The 26,396-nt window shown below is 42.5% G+C and overlaps 1 protein-coding gene across 1 annotated transcript in view; it reads left to right on the forward strand.

Moving 5' to 3' along the window:
- The window catches only part of il1rap (interleukin 1 receptor accessory protein), a 32,315-nt gene extending 16,376 nt beyond the window's left edge, over positions 1-15,939 (forward strand). Inside the window, exons 5-12 of the mRNA XM_030744700.1 lie at positions 1,791-2,022; positions 3,173-3,341; positions 3,435-3,506; positions 8,477-8,606; positions 9,921-10,069; positions 10,429-10,572; positions 12,174-12,317; positions 12,456-15,939. Coding sequence (XP_030600560.1) covers positions 1,791-2,022; positions 3,173-3,341; positions 3,435-3,506; positions 8,477-8,606; positions 9,921-10,069; positions 10,429-10,572; positions 12,174-12,317; positions 12,456-12,910 — 1,495 coding nt within the window. The 3' untranslated portion in view covers positions 12,911-15,939. The remainder of the gene's footprint in view (positions 1-1,790; positions 2,023-3,172; positions 3,342-3,434; positions 3,507-8,476; positions 8,607-9,920; positions 10,070-10,428; positions 10,573-12,173; positions 12,318-12,455) is intronic.
- The last annotated feature ends 10,457 nt before the right edge of the window (positions 15,940-26,396 follow it).

A 26,396-nucleotide genomic window follows, 5' to 3' on the forward strand; every position in this document is an offset into this window, starting at 1 on the left:
AGACTCAAATAATTCTGTTTATTTTTGATTCAGTGGAAGATATTTATTTCTATTATTCACTATTTCTGTGTTTTTAAATATAAAAACAATCAATCAGTGAATTATTGCAGGAAATGACCATCAGACTCATTTAAGTAACATCTGGCTGCAGCCTTACAGTAAACTGACTGACTTCAGGGTATATTTCAGTGATCCTGAGGTCTAAAACACAACAGCTTTTCACAGAAATCAACAACCAAAGAGGAAAAATGAGAAACAGCTCAGATTGTGTTGGTCCTACTTTGTGTTGTAGTATTTTCCAAAATGAACCATTTTCTTTTATATTCCTGCTTTTCCTGAAATTTTGATGCCAAGCAGAAGCATTTTCCTAAAATGTCAAAGCTCTTTTTTAATCTTGTTGCTTTGACTGAATTTTTCTGAAATGTTTTTCTTTTATTTTTGTTTTCTAACTTGTTTGGTTTTTCATTCTTGTCGTCTTGACTTGTATCTCAGGGCCAATGCAGAGTGTGTGTGTGTGTGTGTGTGTGTGTGTGTGTGTGTGTGTGTGTGTGTGTGTGTGTGTGTGTGTGTGTGTGTGTGTGTGTGTGTATTTATTGATAAACACAGGCAAGATCAAGTTATGCATCCAAAACAATATTTTTTTTTTGTTTCTAAAGATGTTGAAAGTAGAAAAAAAGCATGAAACGGAGGAAACAGTCTAACTTACAGATAGCCACATGAGCAACACACACACACACACACACACACACACACACACACACACACACACACACACACACACACACACACACACGCGCGTACTTGCACACACACAGGTGGATGGAGATCAGTCTCTGCTAGAGAGTGCATTACAGCTGTGCCTGTACATCATCTGACCCACAACCTGATTAAGATAACAGGATGTTTGTGACCAATGAAGAAGAAAAAATTCTTTGTTTTATTTTTGATGCCTATGAGAATATATTCTTCTGCCTTCAGTGGTTTAGCTGCTGGGCTTATTTTCCTGCAGCTGGTCACATCCATCATACTGCTGTCTGTCATATAAATACCTGCAGTGCTGCTAACAGTGCTAATACTGCAGCAAGGTGATCTAGTTCTATGTTCCTGTGTGGTCAGGTCACTTCCTGTTTCCTTGTTCTTACCAACTTCTGAGAAGTTCTCACATGAACATTTGGCACATGCAGACAGAAAGTCGTGCAGATACAGATGCAGGAAAAACGTCGCTAAGATTTTGCTGCGGCACTTTAACCCGGTCAGTGTTGGTTTAACACTCGGGTTAACACTAGTTTTGTGAGTAACGTGAACTCAAACTGCACAGCTGCGTTAGTGTGTACGTGACTGTTGGTCACCTTCATTAAATGATACAGTAGTTTTGGAGCAGATGAATATGTTAGTAGAGAGTAACTCAGCTTCTTCCTGTTGTGTTGTCATGATGATCTGGAGACCAACAATGACCCAAAATCACATCTGGTGTTCAGGTCTTGTTGGTTTGTGGTTTGCTCTGCTCTGCCATGTGGCTGCTAGCTGCTGTTTTTCAACAGTTCCCGGACACGTGCGGGTTTCCAGAAGAGCTGATGCAGCACTGTGGGAGCATGCCCCTTCCTGAGCTGGAGCCTGGATTTGAATCCACCCCTGAGCATTTCCTGTGCATCACTCACCCTCACTCTCTCCCTGCATATTCTCTGTACTGTCCTATCTGCAAACAAACAAAATCAGCTCGAACTTTAAACCTGAATTTAAACATGTGCAGATGCTCTGATTTCCTCACATCTCCCGTCTCTGACTTGCAGTAACAAGTCATCCTGCAGTAAGATCGGCATTCGCCTCACAGTGTTGCGTCCAGATGACGCTACCCGTGGTGTGAAATGTGCGCTTCCAGTTGCCGTGGCACCGACTGAGAAGATAGTCCCTTTGCAGAAGGGGGCGACACTGGACTGCCCAGACCTGCAGGATGCCATCAAGATGTCAGAGAGCAAGCCAGAAGTCCAGTGGTACTTTGCATCTGCATTAAAAAATGTTGAGGTAGGTTTCCAGCACATGTATGTAGCAGCACTGCTGCTGGTTCATCCCTGTCCCGTTTCTGTGAGAATCACGCCAACAATGCAGTCTCCGTCTAAAAAGCATTCACATACGTGCTTCTTTTTCACAGAATCACATTCAAATGGAGCTCTCCTGCTCATTTCCACCTCCTTGTTTTTATCTGGGGCTCAGCTGGGGTATCTTTGCTCAGCTCAGGTTAAAATCATTGTTAATCTTGTACTGGTCCTCCAGCCTCTGAGTACAAAATCAAAATCTACCCAATCTTTGAATTTTAGAGCCTTTAATGTGGCAACACTGGGTTTGTTGGTTCTTAGTGAGCAGTTTCTGGTGGCTTTGTATATAAAGCTTGAATTTTGAATTATTCTTTTTTTTTATGTTAGTAAATCCACACAAGCTACATGTGGCTGTATAAAGTAACAGTATAATGTACATAACATAGCTTGATGAGGAAGATCTGTAACCACACATTATATAGTGTATGTATATATGTGTGTAGTAGTAGTACTGAAATTCTGTCATGTCAAACTCTTTTCCAGTGGTGTCAAAAAGGGATTACATCTTAAATATTATGAAAAAATGTATATCATCTTCATATAATTTTCTATATTTTGGACCCAACATTGAGTCTTGTAAATCCCACAGAATGTTATTTACCTGTTCTTCAGTTAACTGACTATTTTCTCCAGCATCACACATGGTTGTTTTTTCTAAGAAATAAAATCCCTGGCTAAAGAAAGTGTCATTGCGTTCATTGTGCACTCTGAGATAGTAATATGATTAGTAAACAACAGACATATCAATACCGTTAGAGTCAGTGAACCTTTTCCTCTTAAATTTTTAACAATGTCAGTCATTTTTTTGTCTGTTCCTCTTATGAAAGTGTGTCCGTGCTTTTTGCAATAATAGTTTTGGTTCTGCTTTATTGGACAGAATGTGTTTAGAGTGTATTATTCATGCTTTTGCTCTCCTAATCCTGGCAGACCTGTTCACTAATCCTCCTGTCAGTGAGTCAGTAAAGACAAACACCTTAACAGTGACCTGAAACTGACTGTAAAGCCGAGTGAAGCTAAAGTGCATAAATCTCTCTGCCTCACCTTTCTTCTGGTCTTTTATTTCATCTTGATGCTCTCAGACGTGTGATTTGTATTCGTCCTGGAGGGGCTACAGGGAGCTGAAGGAAAACAGTCTGCTGATCCACGTCATGCAGGAAGAACATCAGGGTATATATTACTGCAGAGTCCAGTACCAGAGGAGGAACCAAACCCTCAACTTCACCAGGAGCATCAACGTCTCTGCCATCTGTGAGACACCGTTTCTACTGACAAATATTCACGTGCAGGCATTAAAGGATGTAACTGTGCAGGTAACCAGTGCTCTGTCTCTTACTCTCTCAGTACCACTTTCACTACCCAAACAACCCAGCATCATGAACCCAACAAATGACCAGATCTTCACTGTCAAAACAGGTACGTGAACAGCAGAGCCGATGCTCACTGAATGAGCTCCGACATGGTTTTTAAGTGTATTCCTGGGAAATGATGTGATAACTATAACTGATACTTAATCCTTAATCCTTTAGCTGAGCTTCAGTATTTAGATTAGATTAGATTAAACTTTATTAATCCCTACAAAAATTGCCCGTTGTTTTTGACATGCCTTTCTTTTGTCATATGGTGAAATCTCGCACTGCTACACAGCGCTGTCGTGTTTTTAATTCCTCCACTGCCGCTAAGTTCTCCACAGCCTTTAATGCTGCGTTCAGCCCTTCTAAGTCTCTTGGCTTTAATTCAGATGTCGAGGAATTTACCTCTCGACCTGCCAGACTGGTAGACCCAGGACACGCTGGAGAGATTGTGTATCTCGGCTGGCCTGGGAACGCCTTGGGGTCCCTCCGGATGGGCTGGAGGAGGTGGCTGGGGAGAGGGAAGCTTGGGCTTCTCTGCTTAGGCTTCTGCCCCCGCGACCCGGCCCCGGATAAGCGGAAGAAAATGGATGGATGGATGGATGGACCTGCCAGACTGTCTTAGATACCGTGGCTCTCCTGAAAACTAGATTTTCCAAACCTCGACGATTGATGCTACGCGCGCTGCCAGGCGCGAGTGCAGGAGAGCTGAGTGAAAGTGGAAGAAGGACAGGTTACAGGTGTCCTTCCAGTTGTTACGTGACAGCTGGCGTTTTTATCTGAAAACTGTGAAAGCTGCTAAATCTAAGGACTCTTCTGATATTATTTCTTCTTATTATTATTTATATATTATTTCTTCTAACTCATCATGACACCCTGGAGGTGTCCCAGTCTGGTTTTAAATCCCATCACAGTACTGAGTCAGCACTGTTGCGGGTTTTTAATGACATTTGACATTTTTTTTATCCACTGACTCTGGTCACTGTGTTGCTTTGGTCCTGTTGGATCTAACAGCTGCCTTCGACACAGTGGACCATCACATCCTCCTGTCTCGTCTGGAAAACTGGGTGGGCATTAAGGGTGTTGTTTTAGATTGGTTCAGGTCCTACCTTTCAGAGAGAAGCTTTTGTGTCCATATTGGAGCTGCTGAATCTTGTGCAGTGCCCCTTACATGTGGGGTGCCTCAAGGCTCTATACTTGGCCCTCTTCTTTCCTCTCTGTACCTACTTCCAATGGGATTAATTTTTAGGAGACATGACATCGCATTCCACTTTTATGCTGATGATTGTCAAATTTATGTGCCACTGAAGCAGCAAAATGCATATTCTGCAAACCATCTTTTAGAGTGCATTGGAGATATTAAGGCACGGCTGTCCACAAATTTTTTGCACCTGAATGATAAAAAGACTGAGGTCATGTTGTTTGGGCCTAGTGACACCTCCAAAATTAATGTTGATCTGGGACCTATGAGTCAACATCTGACAGTGACCGCAACAAATCTGGGTGTAAAACTGGACAGTGATCTTGAATTTGATGCTCAAATTAAGCCAGTAGTCAAGTCCAGCTTTTATCAATTAAAACAACTGGCCAAGGTGGAGGTGGAGCGATTTCTTTCATGGCACCACTTTGAGATTTCAATCCATGCTTTTATCACTACCCGCTTAGATTATTGCAGTGCACTTTATGTTGGGCTGAACCAGACACGACTCACCCGACTACAGATGGTACAAATGCTGCTGCTTGACTTTTAGTTGGTGTCAAAAAATGTGAGCACATTACACCGATTTTAGCCTCACTTCACTGGCTCCCAGTTCACTTTAGGATTGATTTTAAAATTCTTTCATTTGTTTTTAAATGTCTTCATGGCCTTGCCCCACCATATCTGTCTGACCTTCTCCACCTATACATCCCTGCACGCTCCCTCAGGTCAGCTGATCTGTCACTGTTGGTTATCCCAAAGGCAAATGGGAAGATGAGAGGTGACCGTGATTTTTCAGTTGCTATCCCAAAACTGTGGAATGATCTCCCTCTGCACATCAGGCAGGCTGACTCACGCTCTGCTTTTAAATGCTCTCTTAAAACACATTTCTTCTCTTTGGCTTTTAACTCAGTCTGAGATGTTGGTTCTTATTGTTTTAATTGTGGTTTTACTTTTTATATATGTATTTTAAACCTGTTTGCTCTTACTTGTGTACAGCACTTTGGCCAGTGGCATTGGTTTTAAAGTGCTTTATAAATAAAGTTGAGTTGAGTTGAGTTTTGTCGAACGATGACCTCCAGCTCGCACTGGGGCTGTTTGTACAGAAGTGACTGAGGCCATCGTTCCCATTCCTTTGTGACTGAGTTGTTGCCCCTGATGGACGAGTTTAAGTAGTTAAGCATCTTGATTACAAGTTGCTGGAACAGACGATTTGGTGGTTTAGCAAACACGCTGTGACCTGGACTTAACTAAGCAATCAAAAATGGATAAATAGTTTTAAAGGGTTTTCTTTGAGCTTGTTCATGCTGACCTGCTGCACACCGGTGTCCCCCTCATGCATTATGGAGACCCTGTTTGTATGTGTGGCAGTGGACACACTGATCGGTGCCGATGACATCTAGAGGTTGGTGGTCAAGGTCATGTTGATGGAGTGATACTGGAAAACCTTTAATTTATTATTGATCAAACATGATTATTTAAATATTACAGAAAACCTGCAAGATGATACAGACTGTAAAGAAATGAGGAAAAGCAAAACATGTCAAAGTTTATGTATTAAATATGCATAAAAGTTTATCAAAATGCAGAAAACGTCACTTCTTGAAGCCGATTCAGCCAACGTAGTTTTACTTTATTGATTTTCTTTCTAATTGATTCTTTGAAGAGAAATCCTCCAGCTTGAATAAAAGGTGCTGCCTAAACATGTTTGATCCACTGTAAAAACACATGTAATGATGAGGTCTCCTTATCACAGCTGTGTTTCATTATATTAGTTTGTACAGCAGCGTTCACGCCTGGCTGTCAACTCCATTAGTCTGTTATTAACATTCCTTCAAAGGGGAGGAAGTTGTGTCCAATCAGGCTGGTTTGGACAACATCAGCAGGGCGTTCAGGTCAAAGAAGAGTCATTTGGTTTTCTGTGCGAGTTCCTCCACCTGCAGCTGGACACAGAGCGGCAGCACATCGACTGCACGCAGCTTCTTTTAAATTGGCTCTCTGAGATTCAACATTCAGAAAGTTAATCGTCCACATAGAACCAATGGAAGCTGCAGGAGAACGTCTCATAAAACAGACCAAGCAGCTAACGGTGTGTACGGACACACACCCCATGCCATGTACGTGTGAGTGTGTGTTAGTGCTGATGGAGGTGAGCTGGGGAGGGGCAGCAGGACTACAGCCAGCAGATAAATGTTTAAAGGAAATGTGCTTCATGTACCAACTGCTGCAGCACCTTCATTAACCTCACTTTAAGACTTAAATGTCACCATCATCTTCTGTAAAATGAAAGCAAATGCATATCAGTCCAAGCTATTACAATAATACAGAGTTTAATCACTCGTGCTCAGTGACAAAAAGAGAAAAAAGAGCCCACAAAGTCGATATATATTAAAATACACACGGGACCTAAAGTCCTGCATGGATCAGTTAATAAACAGAAATGAAATGAAAATAAAGGGAAAGAAAATCACACAAAAATCACTGTGAACCACCAGGTTTGATTTCACAATCACAACAAACTATTGCATCAAGGCGCTTTATTTTGTAAGGTAAATACATCATGGGAACCCCCCAGCAGCCTAGGCCTATTGCAGCATAACTAAGGGAGGGTTCAGGCTCACCTGATCCACCCCCAACTATAAGCTTGATCAAAAAGGAAAGATTAATCTTAAAAATAGAGAGGGTGTCTGTCTCCTGAATCCAAGCTGGAAGCTGGTTCCACAGAAGAGGGGCCTGAAAGCTGAAGGCTCTGCCTCCCATTCTACTCTTAAGTATCCTAGGAACCACAAGTAAGCCAGCAGTCTGAGAGTGAAGTGCTCTGTTGGGGTGATATGGTACTATGAGGTCTTTGAGATAAGATGGGGCCTGATTATTCAAGACCTTGTATGTGAGGAGAAGGATTTTAAATTCTATTCTAGATTTAACAGGGAGCCAATGAAGAGAAGCCAATATGGGAGAAATCTGCTCTCTCTTTCTAGTCCCTGTCAGTACTCTAGCTGCAGCATTTTGGATCAGCTGAAGGCTTTTCAGGGAGCTTTTAGGACAGCCTGATAATAATGAATTACAATAGTCCAGCCTAGAAGTAATAAATGCATGAGATAGGATGTTTCTAATTTTAGAAATATTGCACAAATGCAAATGCAAAAAAATGTTTTATATTAAGTAAGATTTGTAAAAAACTTTTATTAAAAGTTTTATCTGAATTTAGAAGCAGGAAATTAGAGGTCATCTAGACCTTAATGTCTTTAATACATTCCTGCAGTTTAACTAACTGATGTGCGTCATCTGGCTTCATAGATAGGTAAAGCTGAGTATCATCTGCATAACAATGAAAATGTATGCAATGCTTTCTAATAATACTGCCTAAGAGAAGCATGTATAATGTAAATAAAATTGGTCCTAGCACAGATCCTTGTGGAACTCCATAATTAACCTGAGTGTGTAAAGAAGACTCCCCATTTACATGAATAAATTGGAGTCTTTTAGATAAATATGATTCAAACCACTGCAGCGCAGTACCTTTTAATACCTATAGCATGCTCTAATCGCTGTAATAAAATGTTATGGTCAGCAGATGGTGGGACTTCTATTATATTATATTGAGAGTTAGTGTCTCTATGACATACAGATCCGAGACTGGAAAAAATTGTGATAAACTGAGTGTTTAGAGCCATGAGCTTTTGGCTCACAGGGGTTACTCTACATACACTGAGCTCTTCATTTGGTCATGTTTAATATGAGCATCCATCACTGGAACAGGAGACGTATGACAGGAAATCAGGAGAAGCACTCGGCAGTTATACTTGATGAAATCGCTATTTTTCTGTCCCTTTCAGGCAAGGAGGTGCGTCTGGTGTGCCGAGGTCATCTTCCTTTTGTCCTGAACAACCCCTCAAGGCATATATGGTGGACAGTTGATGGGCAGACACTGGACAAATTTCCTGATCGATTCAGAGAAGAAAACAGGTGCAAAGAAAACACGCTCACTTCCAGTTTCATAAACAGCAGCTCTGCACTGGCTGTTATTAAATTAGATTTACAGAATATTACAGGCTGACTGTGTGGTGGCACGGTTACCTGTCGCTGAAAATCCAAAAGTATTATCTCACTTTTCCACACTGATGAAACTTTGTATCATGGTATCGGCTTAACAAAGATTGGCTTCCAGCTCTCTTGCCTGCACAGAAAGAACCAGCATACTTTGAACTGTAGGTGTAGATATTTCTGATGATAAACTGTCTTTTGCTATTTTTGCTGGATTCATTAATCCAAAAGTTGCTCTCATACAGCTCTTTTCTTCTGTGGTTCCACATCTGTTTACAAAGAGTGTGGTGACTTCAGTTTTAAAAAAAAAGACACAATTTTGCACTAATTTTTGATGAATTGCGGTAATTTTTATACACATCCACCATTTTTAGAGGCTTTAAATTACTTCATTATTTAATTATGAGGATTGCTTTTAAAAAACTGGATGAAAATCCTTTGCCATCAATGACTGCCCAAAGTCTCGAACCCATGGACATCACCAAATGTTGTTTCCTCCTTCGAGATGCTCTGCAGGCCTTTACTGCAGCCACCTTCAGCTGCTGCTTGTCTGTGGGTCACTCTGCCTTCAGTTTTGTATTTACTAAGTGAAAAGCTGTTCTGTGAGATCAGGTGACTGACTCGACCGCTGAAGAATATCCCATAATCATAATGCTGTCTCCACCATGTTAGACAGATGATGTGGTGTGCTTCAGATCATCAGCTCTTTCTCTCCTTCTCCAAACTTTTCTCTTCCCGTCATTCTTCTATAACTTCATCTTGGTTTCATGTCCAAACATTTTTTTCAGACCTGTTCCGGCTCTCATAAGCATCTCTTGCTGCCTTATATTGAGATTTTCAGTAGTAGGAATCATCTCCAGGTCTTTCAGTAAAAAGCTCAATATAATGCAATGAAACTCAATAAAAAACAGCGCAAAGCATGTATAGTTCACCTTTATACTGGACAAGGTGAGAGTGTAAAGTTAATGAAATTAGCCTCACAGCTAATGTTAAGGTAGGCGATTTTTTTTTTTTTTAAGTTTAAGAAATCTGAAACATTGGAAGGAGAATTAATGAGGATGCAAATCCAGCAGCAGCAGCATCACACAGCAGGATAAAATATAGGATAAAAACTGAAATATGAGACAAAAGCAAAGGAGAGTAACTTTAAACATGAAGTAATCCTCAGCTGCTTCCTTCAGTTTCTGCAGAGAAAGTGTTTTTATTTTGAAATGTCGTTTATTCCTGTGCTTTAAGGACGGTGACAGAGCACTTCAGGGACTGGACTCTAGAGAGCGTCCTTGTGATCCAGAACTTCCAGTCTAAAGACCTGAAGCGAGAGTTTAACTGCTCCGTGAGGAACGAGAAAGGCTTCGATACCCGCAGAGCTCAGCTGGAGGAGGAAGGTGAGGAACCTTCAGCCACCACAGCAGCTGCTTCACATCGAAGCTTCTGCTGGGCTTTAACGTCTAATCATCAGTTGTTCATTGAGGACAACCTCACAGGCTGAACTGCAGCCAGTTTCTGTGGACTCACTCTGATTGGCTCCCCGGGAGACCACCAAACAATCTTTGTCCAGCTGTAGATGGTACCGTTGTTACTGCAGCTGTCAGAGGCACAAAGAGCTGCAGACTTCATAAAACTTATTTTTATTTAAAACAACGAAGAGTCAACTTTATGTACTGAACTAGAAAGTGATGAAAGTGTCCCAACAGAAGTATCTTTCAAAGCCGTCTTTAAAGCTTTGAGTGTGTTTGTGTCGTAGTGACGCTGCCGTCCGTGGAGCTGGGCTGCGGTCTCGGTGTGACTCTGCTCCTCATGCTGCTCCTCTTTGTGGTCTATCACGTCTTCTGGTTGGAGCTCCTGCTGCTCTATCGCTCCTGGTTCGGCACCGACGAGCGGCACACAGGTGAGACCTCCGCCCCCAACAGCTCACTCTCCGCCTGCTCAGCCCATCTTTGTTTTATGATCTGCAGTCAGATAAACACTCAGATGCAGCAGTTTTACAAGTTTTCAGCAGCTTTTTGTATGATTATGAAGCTGCATATACGGGGTGTAAAACATTAGGTAATAAAGCTGCAGGCTTGTTTTTGCCAGGTAAATGAAATATCTGCAGTGTCACCTCCATCACTTCACGTTTTATTTCTTCTGGTTATGAGTTGTGCTGCCTGGCTGCACTCAGAGCATTTAGTTTATTAAAGGAGAAAGTTTCTGAATTGTGTTGCAGGTTTTAAAGAATTCTGACTCTAAAATCACCCAAAATCAAAATGTTTGCATTTAAGGACACTCAGATATCTTAAATGCCACAGTCAGCATTACACAGGAAAATCCCCTCACTTTATCTTTGTCAAACAGAGCGAGAAATTTGACGTCATGTGGTAGTAAGATTTCATCTTACTGCAAAAGTAGCGTCAAGAGTTGTGTGTACAAGATCAGGAGATCTGTTAGTGTGTGCAGGGCATTTTTTTAATGTCATATAGTGGGAAATTACAAGTAGTAGCGTCACGGCTGCTGCCGCAGGCAAGGCAGAGAGGACCTCAATGCAGGACACGAAGGCAAGAGCGGTACTTGTACTTCACTTTATTGTAAGCACTTAACTCAACTAGGCTGGTTGGGGGCCAGCTACACGAGGAAACTCGAAATACAACACACAGCTGGCAAGCCAACATGGATGGCTACACGGACGAGGAAAACTGAACACAAAGCACAAGGAACACAGGAAGTGACCAACACTAACACACACGCAGACTTAACACATGGAAACCTGACACAGAGGGAATCTAAACATATGACTAAACACCTACTTTGAAGCAGGCTGACAACACGGGGAAGACAGACACAAGACAAGCGAGGGATACTAAAGGAAAACACAGGGACAACTAAACTCTAGAGCCAAGGGCCAAGACACAGGAACAAAACAGACACAGGAACACAAATGAAGGGAAACCTGAATAACATACAAATAACTCAATGACAGAACACCCAAACAACAAACTGAGAAACTAAACTGTAAGAAGAACTAAGAAACACAACCCGAAAAGTAAAACAAAACAAAGCAAAACTACACAAAAAGGAACTAAACACACCAGCCCAGAACCACGACAGGGACAGTACATCTGTAGTACTCTGTACTACAGAGGACCAAAACTGCCAACAATATAGAACCCAAAATATTAATATATCTATTATTGTTACTGTTATTTAAAAGTGTTATTATTATTAATCTCCTCAAACATATTTACAGTATTGTGAATCACACCTTTTTGAATCATGCCTCATTTAAAGGTGCAGCAATTTTTGAAACATGTGTTCATCCTTGATGTGCAGTTTGAAAGTGCCGATTTTGTAGAAATTGATAGTTTGTGAACATAAGATACTAAATCAGATAAGTTTCCTCTGACTTTAATCTCTACGAAGCCACACGTGTGGGTGTCATGACTTCCTGATGATTTAAGTTGAAATGTTTCCCTTTGTAATACATCACGCATGTGTGTGTGTGTGTGTGTTCAGATGATAAGGAGTACGATGTGTATATTTCGTATGCGAGGAACAGCGAGGAAGAGCAGTTTGTTCTGTCGACATTGCGCAGAGTTCTGGAGAACGAGCTCGGGTACTCGGTGTGCATCTTTGACCGGGACAGCCTGCCTGGAGGGAGTGAGTACTTACATATACTGCAGTGTACACACACACACACACACACACACACACACATGCTCTCGTACTGGACAGGTGAACCAAAACACACATCATCCATCCTTTCATCCATCCTTCATTAACCCTCTCTCCCTGCAGCAATCACAGATGAGACTCTGAGTTTCGTGGCTCGCAGCCGGCGCCTCCTGGTGGTCGTCAGCCCCGGCTACGCCTCCCAGGGCTCCCAGGCTCTGCTGGAGCTGAAGGCTGGCATTGACAACATGGCGCTAGGAGGGCACCTGCGGGTGATCCTGGTCCAGTACAAGCCAGTCCGGAGGCAGGGCTGGGTCAGGGAGCTGAGGAGGGCTCGGGTGGCTCTGGCACTGGTCCGATGGCAGGGGGACAAGTCCAGAGAGCTGTCGTCCCGTTTCTGGAAGAGGCTGAGGGTGGAGTTACCTGTAAGGAGGGTTAGCAGCAGAGGGGAGGATGAGGAGGAGAGCAGTAAGGAGGTGGGTCTGATGAGGCTTTACAGTCAGAACAGTACAAACTCCCAAACAGGCCTCATCAGCAACACCGTCAAAGACCCACAGCAGGTCCTGAACTCTGCAGCGTAGCAGCATTTCTTTCAGAACAGTTACATGTGCTTTATTAACAGGTGCCTTTAAAATTATAGCTGAAGGGAGCTCATGTTTTCTCTTAATGAGTCAGTAGCTTTTTAAACATTTATGTAATGATGATTTTTGAACAGAACCAAGTCAGATTTAGTAATTATACAAAACAAAGTCTAATTTTTCATTACCGGTGCAGCGAAAAGGCTGCAGCCATGCTAGCAGCTCTATCAGAGTGAACGTATTTACACCAGGAAACATTTCCCCATCAACATTTCACTAGTGCTGATTTTTCATGTAAAATGGCACATTTCAGGGTCTGGGTTTATTAGATGGTGAACAGGTGTCCAGTTTTCCAGCCTGATCTCCTTTCCAGGGCGTCAAATACTGACGTTTTGCCAAAAGCACTAGCTTCTGTGCAGTGACGTGTGGGGCTTGTGCCTGTAAAGGACCCTTTGACTTTTCATTTAATCGCTGGCTAACTGTCATTTATAAATGTGCAGGGTTACATTTTAATGCAAAGTGCAATCTTTTACTAAACATAACCACTTTCTTTCGCACCTAATCATAGCTGAGTAGTTCTTGGTACCTTAATCTAACCAAGCAGCTTTTTGGTGCTTAAATATAACAAAGTAATCTTGATTGTGATTTTGTACCTGACAAAGGCCACCCTGTGCATGCCAGCAGTGGGATGTACCAACAATATTCCAGTTACTTTATTTATATAGCAAATAAATGAAGTAGCTCAGTTTGGTCGTTGTGCTGCCAGATGGAAGATTGTGTATGTATGAATCATATTTCACAGTAATGATCTGACAGTTGTTGAGAGATTTCAATCAAAAATGAAAATGTGACTCTCATAATGGTGCTTTAGGAAAGGTCAGGGGTTCACTGACATTTGGCACTGTCTGGAAACCATGATTATTGGAACCACTTTCCAAAAGTAGATGTTGAGACATTTACTGTCCTTACAGCAAAGCTGCTGGCATGGCTAAACATGGGCCATATTTAACAGTTTAGACTAATATTGGCTAGCTTTTTTAAACGTGTTGTTTAAACATTCGCTAGTTAAAATGCTGATAGCATCCTCTAGAGGTGGGAGTATAAATTACAACAACAGTTGTAGTGCTAAAAAAAAATCATGGTGCTGCTCACTTTCCATTAACTTTAGTATCGGTTGCCATTTCATCACCTGCAGTGCCAACTCATTATCACTATGTATTTTGTGTATTTTTATGTTCCTTGTTTGTCCAAAGTTTAGAACTTTTAAGTTGTTTGTGCTTTCTAAGCTGATGCTTTATACAAGAGGTTTGGTTCAACTTCAACATTTTTTTTTACAAATATGCACAAAATAGTCTTAAAAAGATGTAGATCAAATCAATACATAATTAACACACTAAGAGAGTGTAGAAGTGGATTCAAATCTACTTCTGACATCTTAAATCTGTAACACGTTTAATATTAGGTTCAAAGGGGTTCAGTTATTTTTTTCTGGATATCATAGCCAGTGTCTGAAGACAGGACATTTGGGCCTGTTGGTGACACTAGAGGAGAAATGTCATGACAACTCAAAGCTGGTAAGATTCATACTTGGGACCATGAGCATCTATACAAAGTTCAACCAAGTCCATGCAGTAGATGCCAAGACAGACTGGTAGCATTTCCATCCCTAAAGCTGTTTGTCCTCTGTAGCTTAAAGTATCAGTAACTTTTAGACAAAAGTTGCTCCAGAATACAGTGTTAAAAAAATACATTTATAGAACTAATTGGAGGAAAGCTGTATTAAATATCATTTCTGGAGAGAAATTAGGGTTTGTTTCTTTTTGTTTTGTTTTTTTCACTTCAACAGTCGAATGTTTTTCATAGCAATATCTAATAGCTGAAGAACTGCAGTTTAATACACGCAATACAGTCTTGGTCTATACTTCCTCACTGAATCTACCCACAGCTGTCTGCATTAAGGTCTCAGTCACACAGGCCTAGAGACCAGTTGGCAACCTCCTACAATAGGTTGGTGAATCATACCTGGAGGTTGATGGTTGTCACTTGGTGAAATTGGTCACAAAGAGGATGCTGCAACAAAAACCTCATGAGTGCTTTGGTCACTAGCAGACTGCTGCAGTAACCTGTACTGCATCTGCATCTGAGATACTGACTTGTCTGAAAACGCAAAGGCACCATCTGCTTGCCAAGTGGTTTCATTACCACTTGGACAATAGTTGGCAATTGTTTGCAGACAAATTGGTGTCTTCCGAGCAAGCTATATGTGATCTGTTTGTAACCAAAGCAATCACAAAGAGGCTTTTGGTGCAGCACTGTGTACATCTTTGCGACCAATTTCACCTAGTGACCACATACATTTCTGGGCACCTGTATGGCAGGTGACATCTAACGTAAACAAACCCTGTAACACAAAGTGTATCATCACCGACATGTTTGCACAAGTGCAATTTGAGGAGAAAGAAGCACTTATCAGGTCTCAGCTCAGATATTTGTGAAGTTTGGGTGTTTTGGCACAGACATCTTGGGGCGTCCACTGAAGCTGATGGAGAGATAAAGCTGGGTGTCATCTGCATAGCGGAGGAGTTGCCATATCACTCACCTGTAGTGCTAAATACATTATAGAAGAAAGCCAAGTATGGATTCATGCACTGCAGATTTTATATATCAGAGAGAATGTATTGAGTAAAAGTAATTTGATATGGTTTAATTACTGTGCACTTTCTTTATTTTGCACTTTTAACATATTTCATATATCAACAATAAATCAACTGTGTCATGGTATATTTTTCTTGCTAAAATGTGCTGTGTTGTTTATCTTTAACCCTGGAAAATCAGTATTGTAATGGGAGAATGCATCCTGCACTTTGTCACGCTCTGAATTGTGTACTTTTACAGAATTTAATGTTACATATTTGGGGTTTTTTTTTGTTGTTTTTGTCATAAAAAGCTTTTCATTTAATGGCATCTCACCATCATTATTCATTTCAGTGCATTTTATTTGATGTCTTCCATTTTCAGAATCTCTCTCACACACACACTAAATGTAATTTTTGAAAGAATCTTATAATAAAGGTACTGATTAACAGTTTAGAAATCTGTACTTGCAAATGCTCAGCTTGCTTGGTTTTAATTGAGCTTCTTACTCGGGATTGGTGAATCAATCTCAATCTTCTAATTGCAAAACATGCAAGACAACACAAGCTTTTTAAAAAAGAAGGAAAGAAAGAGATTGATGTATCATCAGTTACCAGTATGTTCATTTTAAATAACAATTGAATTTGACCAGTGATGCCTGAAAGGCACAATCCTAACTGAAAAGTTAGGATTGTGGAGCAGGGGTTCCCCACAGAGAGCCTGTTTCACTTGGGCAAACGCTGCCTGGCTCTGCTCCGTCCACTGGACCAGATCTGGGGCACCCTTTTGGGTTAGGTCGGTTGAGGGGCTGGTCAGCTGTGCAAAGTTTGGAACAAACCTGCGGCAGTAACCAGCCAGCCCCCAAAACCACCTCACCTTATTATTGGTCTTGGGATGTGGGCAGGATGCGTTGGCTGCCGTCTTCTCTACCTGAGGATGCCCCTGCTCACCTCCCATGTGGTACCCCAGATACTGTGTCTACCTCCATCCAACTGCACGCTTCCTCAGGTTTGCCGTGAGCCCCGCCTTTCTCAGGGACTCCAGCACTGTGGCCACCCACTGCATATGCTCCATCCAGATGTCACTGTGGATGATGACATCAGCCAGGTAGGTGGTGGCATATGCAGCACCCTGTCCATGAGACAGTGCCGAACAAGCCAATAGGAAGAATGACGGATTGGTACAAACTGTACGGAGTGGAGAACAACACCTTTTCCTTAGACTCTGGAGACAAGGGAATCTGCTAGTAGTCCTTGGTTAAATCCAGAGTGGTGCAACCGGGCAAGGGGGAGAACACATCTACAAAACGCTGTTGCAGTGCAACAACATCCACTCTCTGGGCTGGTGTGAGATGGTCGTCACAATGAAGTGTGATTCAGTTTGGCACCTCAGGCCCCAACTCATCTCTTTCACCAGGCTCACCAGAGAAACAGATTCTGCCTCTCTCCATGTTTTCAGGAGGTTGATGTGGTATATCTGTGTGGCTCAACCCCTGTCTGACCGTACTACTTCATAATTGATATTCCACACTTGTCATGTGACTGCAAAGGGCCCTTGCCAATTGGTGAGTAGCTTTGAGCTGGATGGAGGAAGTAATATAAGCACTTTGTCTCCCGGTGTGCATTGTCTGAGTCTAGCCTCTCTGTTATATAGTCATTGCTGATGTTCCTGGGGGCACTTCCTGCACTACAAACAATGCACTCAAATGGGGACCTCCATTGATGGTAGTGGGCACAGAGGAGCACCGTACAAATACCACAGGTTCCTATCTGTTGTGAGCGCCCCCCCAAACATTGCTGTACATTCCCTTCACACCATGACTGAATGAAATGATTGAAACATTATGACCACCTGCTCAATATTGTGTTGGTCCCCCTTTTGCGGACAAAACAGCCCTGATCCATTGAGGCATGGATTCCACTAGACCCCTGAAGGTACTAAGATGTTAGCAACAGATCCTTTAAGTCCTGTAAGTTGCAAGGCGGGGCCTCCACAGCATCCCACAGATGCTCGATTGAATTGAGAGCTGGGGAATTTAGAGGCCAAGTCGACACCTCAAACTCGTTTGTGCTCCTAAAACCATTCCTGAACCAGTTTTGCTTTGTGGCAGGGTGCATTATCCTGCTGAAAGAGGCCATGGTCTGCAACAATGCTTATGTAGGTGTTACGTGTCAAAGTAACATCCACATTGATGGCAGGACCCAAGGGTTCCCAGCAGTTGTCCAAAGCATCACACTGCCTCCCTGGCTTGCCTTTTTCCCATAGTTTATCCTGGTGCCAGGTGTTCACCAGGTAAGCGATGCACACACACCCGGCCCTCCATGTGATGTAAAAGAAAACAGACCAGGCCACGTTCTTCCATTGCTCCGTGGTCCAATTCTGATGTTCACGTGCCCACTGTTGGTGCTTTCGGTGGTGGACGGGTCAGCAGAGGTGCGAAGTAACGAATTGCAAATACTGTACTTAAGTAGAATTTTCAGGTATTTGTACTTTGAGTATTTATTTTTCTGATGACTTTTTTACTTTTTCTCCCCACATTTTTACACAAATATCTCTACTTTTTGCTTCTTATATTTTCAAAACAGACTCGTTACTTTAGGTCTAATGCATTTGAGGGAAGTTATTATTTCACATCACTGTGCACCTTCAAACATCAAACTGATCTAAATGGAGCCTAAATGGAGGAACAATAACTCATAAAAGACAATCCTATTGGTGTAGCTATCACCAGGGCTATTACATACAAAGAGATGAAAGAGCAACACCATATAATTTATGCATCATTTATAGTGCTGTGCTCGGGGGTTAAAGTGGGCCAGACATCAGCTGTTCATAAGTTGTGGTCGTGGTATTTCAGCATCTAGCTAGCACTACAGAGCTACCACAGCGGGAGTAACGTGTTGTGGCAGGTAATTTCAAATGCAACATTTCTAACAGATGAATAAATATCACCAAACATACAAATTGTTTGTGTGCAGTTTGTCACACAATGTGTCTGTGAGTTAAAGGCACAGCTACTGATGTGATGTGATGATGTGAAGTGATGTGTTTTCATATTGTGAAATGTGCTGCAAAACAATCTAACTTTGTGTTATTCAAAGGTTGTAGTTTAGTGCAGGATGAACAGGTTAGTTTGCTGTACTGTGGTGATTTTGCAGTAAAGCCTTTGCTGGAGTGATGCGCAGTGACTATGGCGGTCATGGTCAGAATTACAGGTTACATCAAGTGTAGGAGCGATTAGCTTAAATTTAAGCTGATGATGCTTAGATTCATTCACTGAATTCCACCTTTATGCTGTCAGTTCAGGGGATGGAAATCAGACGCAACAGCTTCATCAAACATCCGCTTACATCTTGTTGAATTCAATTCAATTTTATTTATATAGCGCCAAATCACAACAAACAGTCGCCTCAAGGCGCTTTGTATTGCAGGTAAAGACCCTACAATAATACAGAGAAAACCCAACAGTCAAAACGACCCCCTATGAGCAGCACTTGGCGACAGTGGGAAGGAAAAACTCCCTTTAACAGGAAGAAACCTCCAGCAGAACCAGGCTCAGGGAGGGGGGGGTCATCTGCTGTGACTGGTTGGGCCGAGGGGAGAGAAAAGACATGCTGTGGAAGAGAGCCAGAGATTAATATCAATTAATGATTAAATGCAGAGTGGAGTATAAACAAAGTAAATGAGGTGAATGAAAAGAAACAGTCTATTGTGTGAACCCCCCAGCAGCCTAGGCCTATAGCAGCATAACTAAGGGAGGGTTCAGGGTCACCTGATCCAGCCCTAACTATAAGTTGATCATAAAGGAAATTTTTAAGCCTAATCTTAAAAATAGAGAGGGTGTCTGTCTCCTGAATCCAAGCTGGGAGCTGGTTCCACAGAAGAGGGGCCTGAAAGCTGAAGGCTCTGCCTCCCATTCTACTCTTAAGTATCCGAGGAACCACAAGTAAGCCAGCAGTCTGAGAGTGAAGTGCTCTGTTGGGGTGATATGGTACTATGAGGTCTTTGAGATAAGATGGGGCCTGATTATTCAAGACCTTGTAGGTGAGGTGAAGGATTTTAAATTCTATTCTAGATTTAACAGGGAGCCAATGAAGAGAAGCCAATATGGGAGAAATCTGCTCTCTCTTTCTAGTCCCTGTCAGTACTCTAGCTGCAGCATTTTGGATCAGCTGAAGACTTTTCAGGAAGCTTTTAGGATTCAGGATTCAGTTGTGTAAATCCAACATTAGACCTCACAGCCTGCACAAAATGAAAAATCAACTTAAGCCCACTGAGCCACTACAACTGATCTCTGTCCACCTGCCGAATCCCACAGTAACCCCTGACTGTTCTCATTTTTCTGTTTAGGTGATGAGGCAGAGTCACCCTCTATAATGTAGGCAACAGAAAAAAGAGCATTTTTTTCTCTGCTCATGTTCTTCTTTAGTGTTCAAGCTGAGTGCATTTATTAGAATTTAGATTGAAATAAAGTCTGCTTTCCCGTGTACTAATATTGGTTTATTCTTTTTCATATAGTGTGAGGTTCAGTTAGCTTTGCACAAAAATAGCTGATAGAAACATCCTTCAAAGAGCTACTTTTTACTTTCTTATTCTGGGTACATTTCGGAGCCTGTACTTTTCACTTTTACTTGAGTAAACAAGGTGAATCAGTACTTCACATTTTAGTTAGTTAGGAGTATTTTTTGACACAAGCATCTGTACTTCTACTGAAGTACAGAATGTCTGTACTTTTCCCACCTCTGGGGGGTCAACATGGACAACCTGCTTAGTCTGGATGAATGCAGCCCCATACAGAACAAACTCTGTACTCTGTATTGTGACACCTTTCTATCAGAACCAGCATTAACATTTTCAGTAGTTTGAGTTACAGTAGCTCATCTGTTCACTCCCCATGTGCATCAGTGAGCTTTGACTCCCTGGGACCCTGTTGCTGGTTCACCACTGTTTCTTCTTTGCGCCAGTTTTGATAGATACTGACCACTGCAGACCAGGAACAGATGCTCTGACTCAGTCGTCCAGCTATCATAATTTGGCCCTTGTCAAACTTGCTTAAATCGTTATGTGTATTTTTCCTGTTTCGAACACAGCAACAATTCGCTTCACCTGTCAGTGGTCGTAATGTTATGCCTGATCTGACCACCAAAGTGGTGAAGAATCCTTCCAAACATTTCTAGGTCTGGATCTGGATTTTAGTTCTGCCAAATTCCTTGGCAGAACTAAAAGTACCCGTGTATGTGTGGATGCAGCCTGAAGCTATTGGTATTCGACTTCATGAGTTTTCCTGTGTGTCCTCTGTTAGACCTATCGGAGGCCATCCTGCAGTCGATGCAGCGGAGCCGCCGCCTCCTCTTTGTCCTCAGTCCAAACTTCTTGGCAGAAAAGAGCTTCAGCCTCCTGGAGTGTCGCCTGGGTCTGTACCTCGAGAATAGCCTTCGAGCCTCCATTGTTGCTGTGATTTACCGCTCAGTCAGCAAACTGCCCTGTGTGGAGGTCCCTCAGCTCCGTCAGGCCACCATCACCACCGTCACGTGGCGAGGAAGCAGATCTGAACCGCAACGCTCTCGCTTCTGGCTGAGGCTGAGGCTGGCGCTGCCTGTCCGCCCACTCGCTCTAGGCAGGAGGCTGATCGACAGCACATCATCTCACTCAGACCTAGCTGCCATGGCCCTGCAGAGGGCTCAGCGGATCCAGAACCAGAGCCAGCACGACAGAGCCAATCAGGGCCACAGAAACAGGCCGACCAATCTGAGTGGTAGAGACAGACGGACCCGGTATGTGAAGAGAGGGGTCATAAAGAGGGAGGAGGGGCCACAGCACAGCAGGAGCTTCTCAGGGTGCACTGGGTTTATGGGCCATGTAGGGGACACCGGGGTGGAGCTTACAGTAGAGCCACAGACACAGCAGAAGTCATGTGACAGGCCAGAGGTTCGTTCAGACCCGGTCCCAGAAACAGACCCCAGCCCAATTCCTGACTCCACCCATGATGCTCACTGCTCTCCTAACCCCACCCCCATACCTGAGCTAGACTCTGACCCCACCCTCAACACCGGTCAGGACAACAGCACGGGGAAACACAACCAACAGCTGCAGGTGACCAGTTTGAGGACTTCTGAGGAAATACTTACATCGTAGAAGAAGCATGTGGTGAAAATGGCACTAACTCCACCCTTTGTTACAGACTTTTTATACAAATTATAGTGATGCTGCATTCAGGTCACATCAGGAAAATACAAGCAGTTGGAAGGTCAGAATAAACATTCTGATGAGTTTGTCCTGAGGGTGGTGCCAGAGGGGAAAGGTCAAGAGGTGTTCAGATCACATGGGTTCATCCTCTGGAGAGTAGGAGATCCGTACATTTCAGGACAATCTTTCAGTTTGAATACATTTTTATTTGTATAGCGCCAAATTGCAACAGTCACCTGAAGGCACCTCAATCTGAATTGGACTAACATACTGGCATTTTAATTATTGAATTCAGGTGTTCCCAGTCCCATTGCAGCATGTGCACTCTGCCTTTACAGATGGTGGATTTGGAGGGTGGTGGAGGCGTGGAAAAGGCCGCACTTTTTCAAACCTGTTGATGACAATGCACTCATTGTTAAAGGGTTCATATACCTGAGTATTGTTTCCCTACTTTGGTCCCTAGGCATGTATCCTAGTAAAACTGCTTCAAGTCCATGGAGAAACGCTGCCTTAAGGACAAACTCAGGGACAAAAATCACTTCTCCTTCCATAATTCACAAGCTTCACGGCTCACAGTGATTTAAAAAATTTTTTGAAACCAACACATCAAAACACTTTGAAGATTTATGGCTTTTTTATACAAGCATCAACCTCTAAAAATATGAAGTGCCAAAAGCTGCAGTTCCATTAATGTCCACTTGAGGCTCTAGCACAGTGTCAGTCTCCATAGATGTTAAAATGTCCAAATTTCCATCAGAAATAAACGTCTTTATAAAATGTTTTGGTCTCTATAGCTAAATCCATCCTTCATAAATGTACAGGGGGGCATTTTATAAATAACTCATCTGTTTACATTGTATTGGTTTAATAATTGGGGGTGTGGCCTCTTTGACTGGTGAATGGTGACAGGTGGCTGCAGCAGCTACATCCACAGAACATGAATGATAATAACATGAGAAAAATGCAGAGTTAAATGTGATGGATCAAAGGGGCTCATCAGCCCACAACCACACTCCCACATGAGCTGAACGCTGCTGTGGACCCTCCATTAGCAGGTGAGGAAATTAGCTGCTACTGTTAACTCATTCTTGTCTACGGCAGAAACTGAATCAGCCTGATTAATAAAACACCATAAGTGGAAATGCCTTAATTTATGTACCTGATTATAATTTGAATCACCTGGTTTAGTCTCTATGTTTGCTAATAGAAAATGGGTTCATTTATTAATGTTTTACCTGGATGTCATCTGTTTCCAAAGCTCTGTCTGTAACTGTGTGATCTCCTCTCATAGCTTCTGCTGTTTTTGCATGTCAGCTGCTGTTTTCAGCTCAAACAGTGCTTCTTCTTTCTGTTTTCATATTTGTGATGACTAATAAAGAAACTGTTAATCTTTATTTAAAGTGCCTGAAAGTGACCTTTTTAGTTTTGGAGCTCTGACTGTTTTCACATCATGGACTCCTGCATGAATCTGATGAGGTTATCCATTTTCCAAAATTTATTAAACTCTGCTGAGTTAAAGAAATAAATAAAAAGACCAGGGTGGCTGTTTTCCCTGAGGTTAGAATAAAGATGAACATCCAGGCGTCCATGAAACAGAGGATTTGTGCAGTTTAGCTGAGTTAGAAGTCAGCAGGAAGAAGGATGATGATGGCTAATTGACCTACAATGATGTGTACCTGGTGGTTGGCGACAGAGCTGTGGTTAGGCTAATATAAAGCACAGAGAGAATGAGGATTTATTGTTCTCAGTAAAAGTCCGTGTTGAGGGCTGAGACAGGCCGAGACAGACGCCATCATATGGGAGGAAGAAGATGCTGAAAAAGGACCAATCTTGAACCTTCTTGGACTCGGACATGGACAGCTGGAGACACGACAGCCAAATAGTGGCTCCTGTGATACTTGATTGATGTCTGCGGCCTGTGACGCGTGCACTGTGGGTGGACTGTCAGTAAAGTGTCTGTGGATGAGTCCATGCAGTCACAAAAACAATGGCAGGCACGTGGACATCCACACAGACTGTCGTGCTCTCAGTCTGAGCACAAGCAGATTTGTGGACGAGGGAGGTTTAACGAAGGTCTCTGTCGGCCTGAGAGTGATGCTTCTCTGTATTTGGTGTCTGGGGCACCGTGATCCCATGGCTGTCATTACACTGTGAGTTTTTAAAAATCTGAGTGCACGGCTGAAGGACAAACTATTAAACACTAACAAACCTGAGAGTGTTGCCTCTGATCTGTGACACACAGATTGTGTCGCTCTCGCTCACTGAAAGCTTTGAGAACAGATTTTTAACCTGTGCAGGAATTCTGGTTAAACCTGTTTATGAGGATTATTATTCATTGGCTTAAATCTTTCTTTGTTTTTGTTTTGTTTTTTGGAGGGAGTGGATTTTGGAAAACGTGTTGAAATAGTTGAGGTGAAGTGTTTTAAGGAGGAGCCTCTAACGGACTGTGATGTGAACGTCTTGTGTGGGGACAGTGATTTAAAGTCTTCATTCCTACATTTCTGCTCTTTTCCAGCAACAACATAAACTCCGGCTTCCAGCACGACAAGTTCAGGTTTACATGTTTGAAAATCAGAATATGACCATTTTATAAACGCAAAGATTATTGTGAGTCAGTTAGTAGTTGTTGTGTTGAGCTTCATTTTTGTTTTCCTGACTGAGGCTCAGAAAGTGTCGCTAACATGTAGTTGCAGGACCTTTATTTTGAGACTCTCATCATACATGAGCTGGAGCTAAATAGTCCCAAAGAACTGCTTCCTATGTATTCTCCTGCATTAATTGTGGGATGTCATTGCCTCCTTCCCTTCATAAAGGATGCTCCGGTGTATCCTTTGCTGGTGGGAGTAGGAAAGAGAGAAAGCTAAAGAAAGCACTTTTCCTCAGTATTTAGAGAATTGCAGCAGCTCTCATTACAGCTGCAGACACCTCTGGCTAACTTAGAAACCTCCCTCTACAGGTTTGTAGAGGGAGCCACTCGGCTGTAGCCCAGGTCACAAATGGCTTCAGGTGGGAAAGTGCAGCAGAAATGTAAACCAGCAGGTGTCGCTGTTTGACCACCCAACCTGAGTGTGTAGGAGTTCAGCGTTCAGACGTCCTACTGCTCATCACCTCTGTATTCAAGGGTTCATACCTGGCTTTTCAGTGATGGTTTCATTATTGTACTCGGTTTACATATTTATCAGGGGCAGCACGCATGGATTAATAGAAAACCTGAATGCTCACTGTTAACTGTCCCCCCAAAAATGCTTTCTGCTCATCACGTCCTGCATAACCAAAAACAGTTAAGTGCTGCCAAGAATTCTATCATTTATTAACAACCAAGAAGAAGCTAAATAAATTAGCTATATAACCAACAGAAGGCCTAAAGTTAACAAGGAGAAGGGAAGCCACTCAGCCCACACAGGGCTGGAAGGTCTGTGACATAAGCCAACCTCGAGCCACTATCCATGAGAGACAAAGGAAATAACAGGAATCTGAAGGATGTGAACACGGAAAGGTGGACAAGAGCGAGGGAGGGAATCAACTTCCTGCTCCATTTTATTGGCTGAGACCAGAGACACCTGAAGCAGGAGCTATGAATCATAACCAGATATGTAAATCATAACCAAGGAGAGGATGGGTAACATTAATACAGTAACACCAGTCTTACTGAACCCTGAAAGACCAGTGCACAATAAGAAGGATAAGTAGTAAAAGCAGTAGAAGGAAGTAGAAGTACAAGAAAGAAGGATTAATTAGTAGTAGCAGAAGCTGCTTTAGAGGACACAGTAGCTAAAGAAGATGACCTTGTTGAAGTGCAGTACTAGAAGAATAAGAAGAAAGTGTCATGGCCCTAACCTGATAGACCCACAAAACAACCAGGATCAGATGCTCAGGGTTTTTATTAATACAAATCTGGGAGTAGATGAATTGCTAAGGGAGGAGGAAAACCAGTCTGATCAAGCACTGGAAACAGGAGCGATGTCTATGAAGAGAAAGAATGACTGTAACTGCGGAGCCAGGTGAGATAACTGGGAACTAATGATGAAAACTTAGATCTTTACATTATGTGCAGATGACCTATGTAGTGAGACAAGTCCAAAAACAGGAAACAGATCCAGAATGAGCTGCTGGGTACAGGTGGAGAGTGGGCAGGCAGGGGACGGCAGCAGTATGACAGACAGGTTAAGGCCAGTAGATGAAAGATGGTAATCTCCTCTAGCGAACTCCTAGAATGAACAAAAACTCATGTCAGAAATACAGAAAAAGACGTGAGCACAGAATAAAATGAGCCCGCGCTTCACCGTGGAGGACGAACGAACTGGTGGAGAATGACTGCCCCAGCCGGTCCTTAAATACCTCGCTGTTAATAAGCCGATCACCCCCAGCTGTGTAGAAGGTGAACAGACCGATGAAAAACCCCCATACCAGCCCGGCACCATGACAGAAAGAAGTAGTGGTATAAATAAGTAGATGCAGGAGATATTATATAAGTAAGAGTACTCAAAAAAGTAACAAGAAGTAGTGAAAAAAGAAAAATAGTTGTAGTAGAGGAATAAGTTGACTACTATACTTGTAGTGGCGTATTAGTAGTATAATAAAATAGATATAGTAGTGGTAGATATATTAGAAGTAGTAGAAAAGATAGTATAAATGAGCAGACACAGTAGATGGTGTAGAATTATTATCG

The sequence above is a fragment of the Archocentrus centrarchus genome, chromosome 13, assembly GCF_007364275.1.
Source record: "Archocentrus centrarchus isolate MPI-CPG fArcCen1 chromosome 13, fArcCen1, whole genome shotgun sequence".
NCBI lineage: Eukaryota > Metazoa > Chordata > Actinopteri > Cichliformes > Cichlidae > Archocentrus > Archocentrus centrarchus.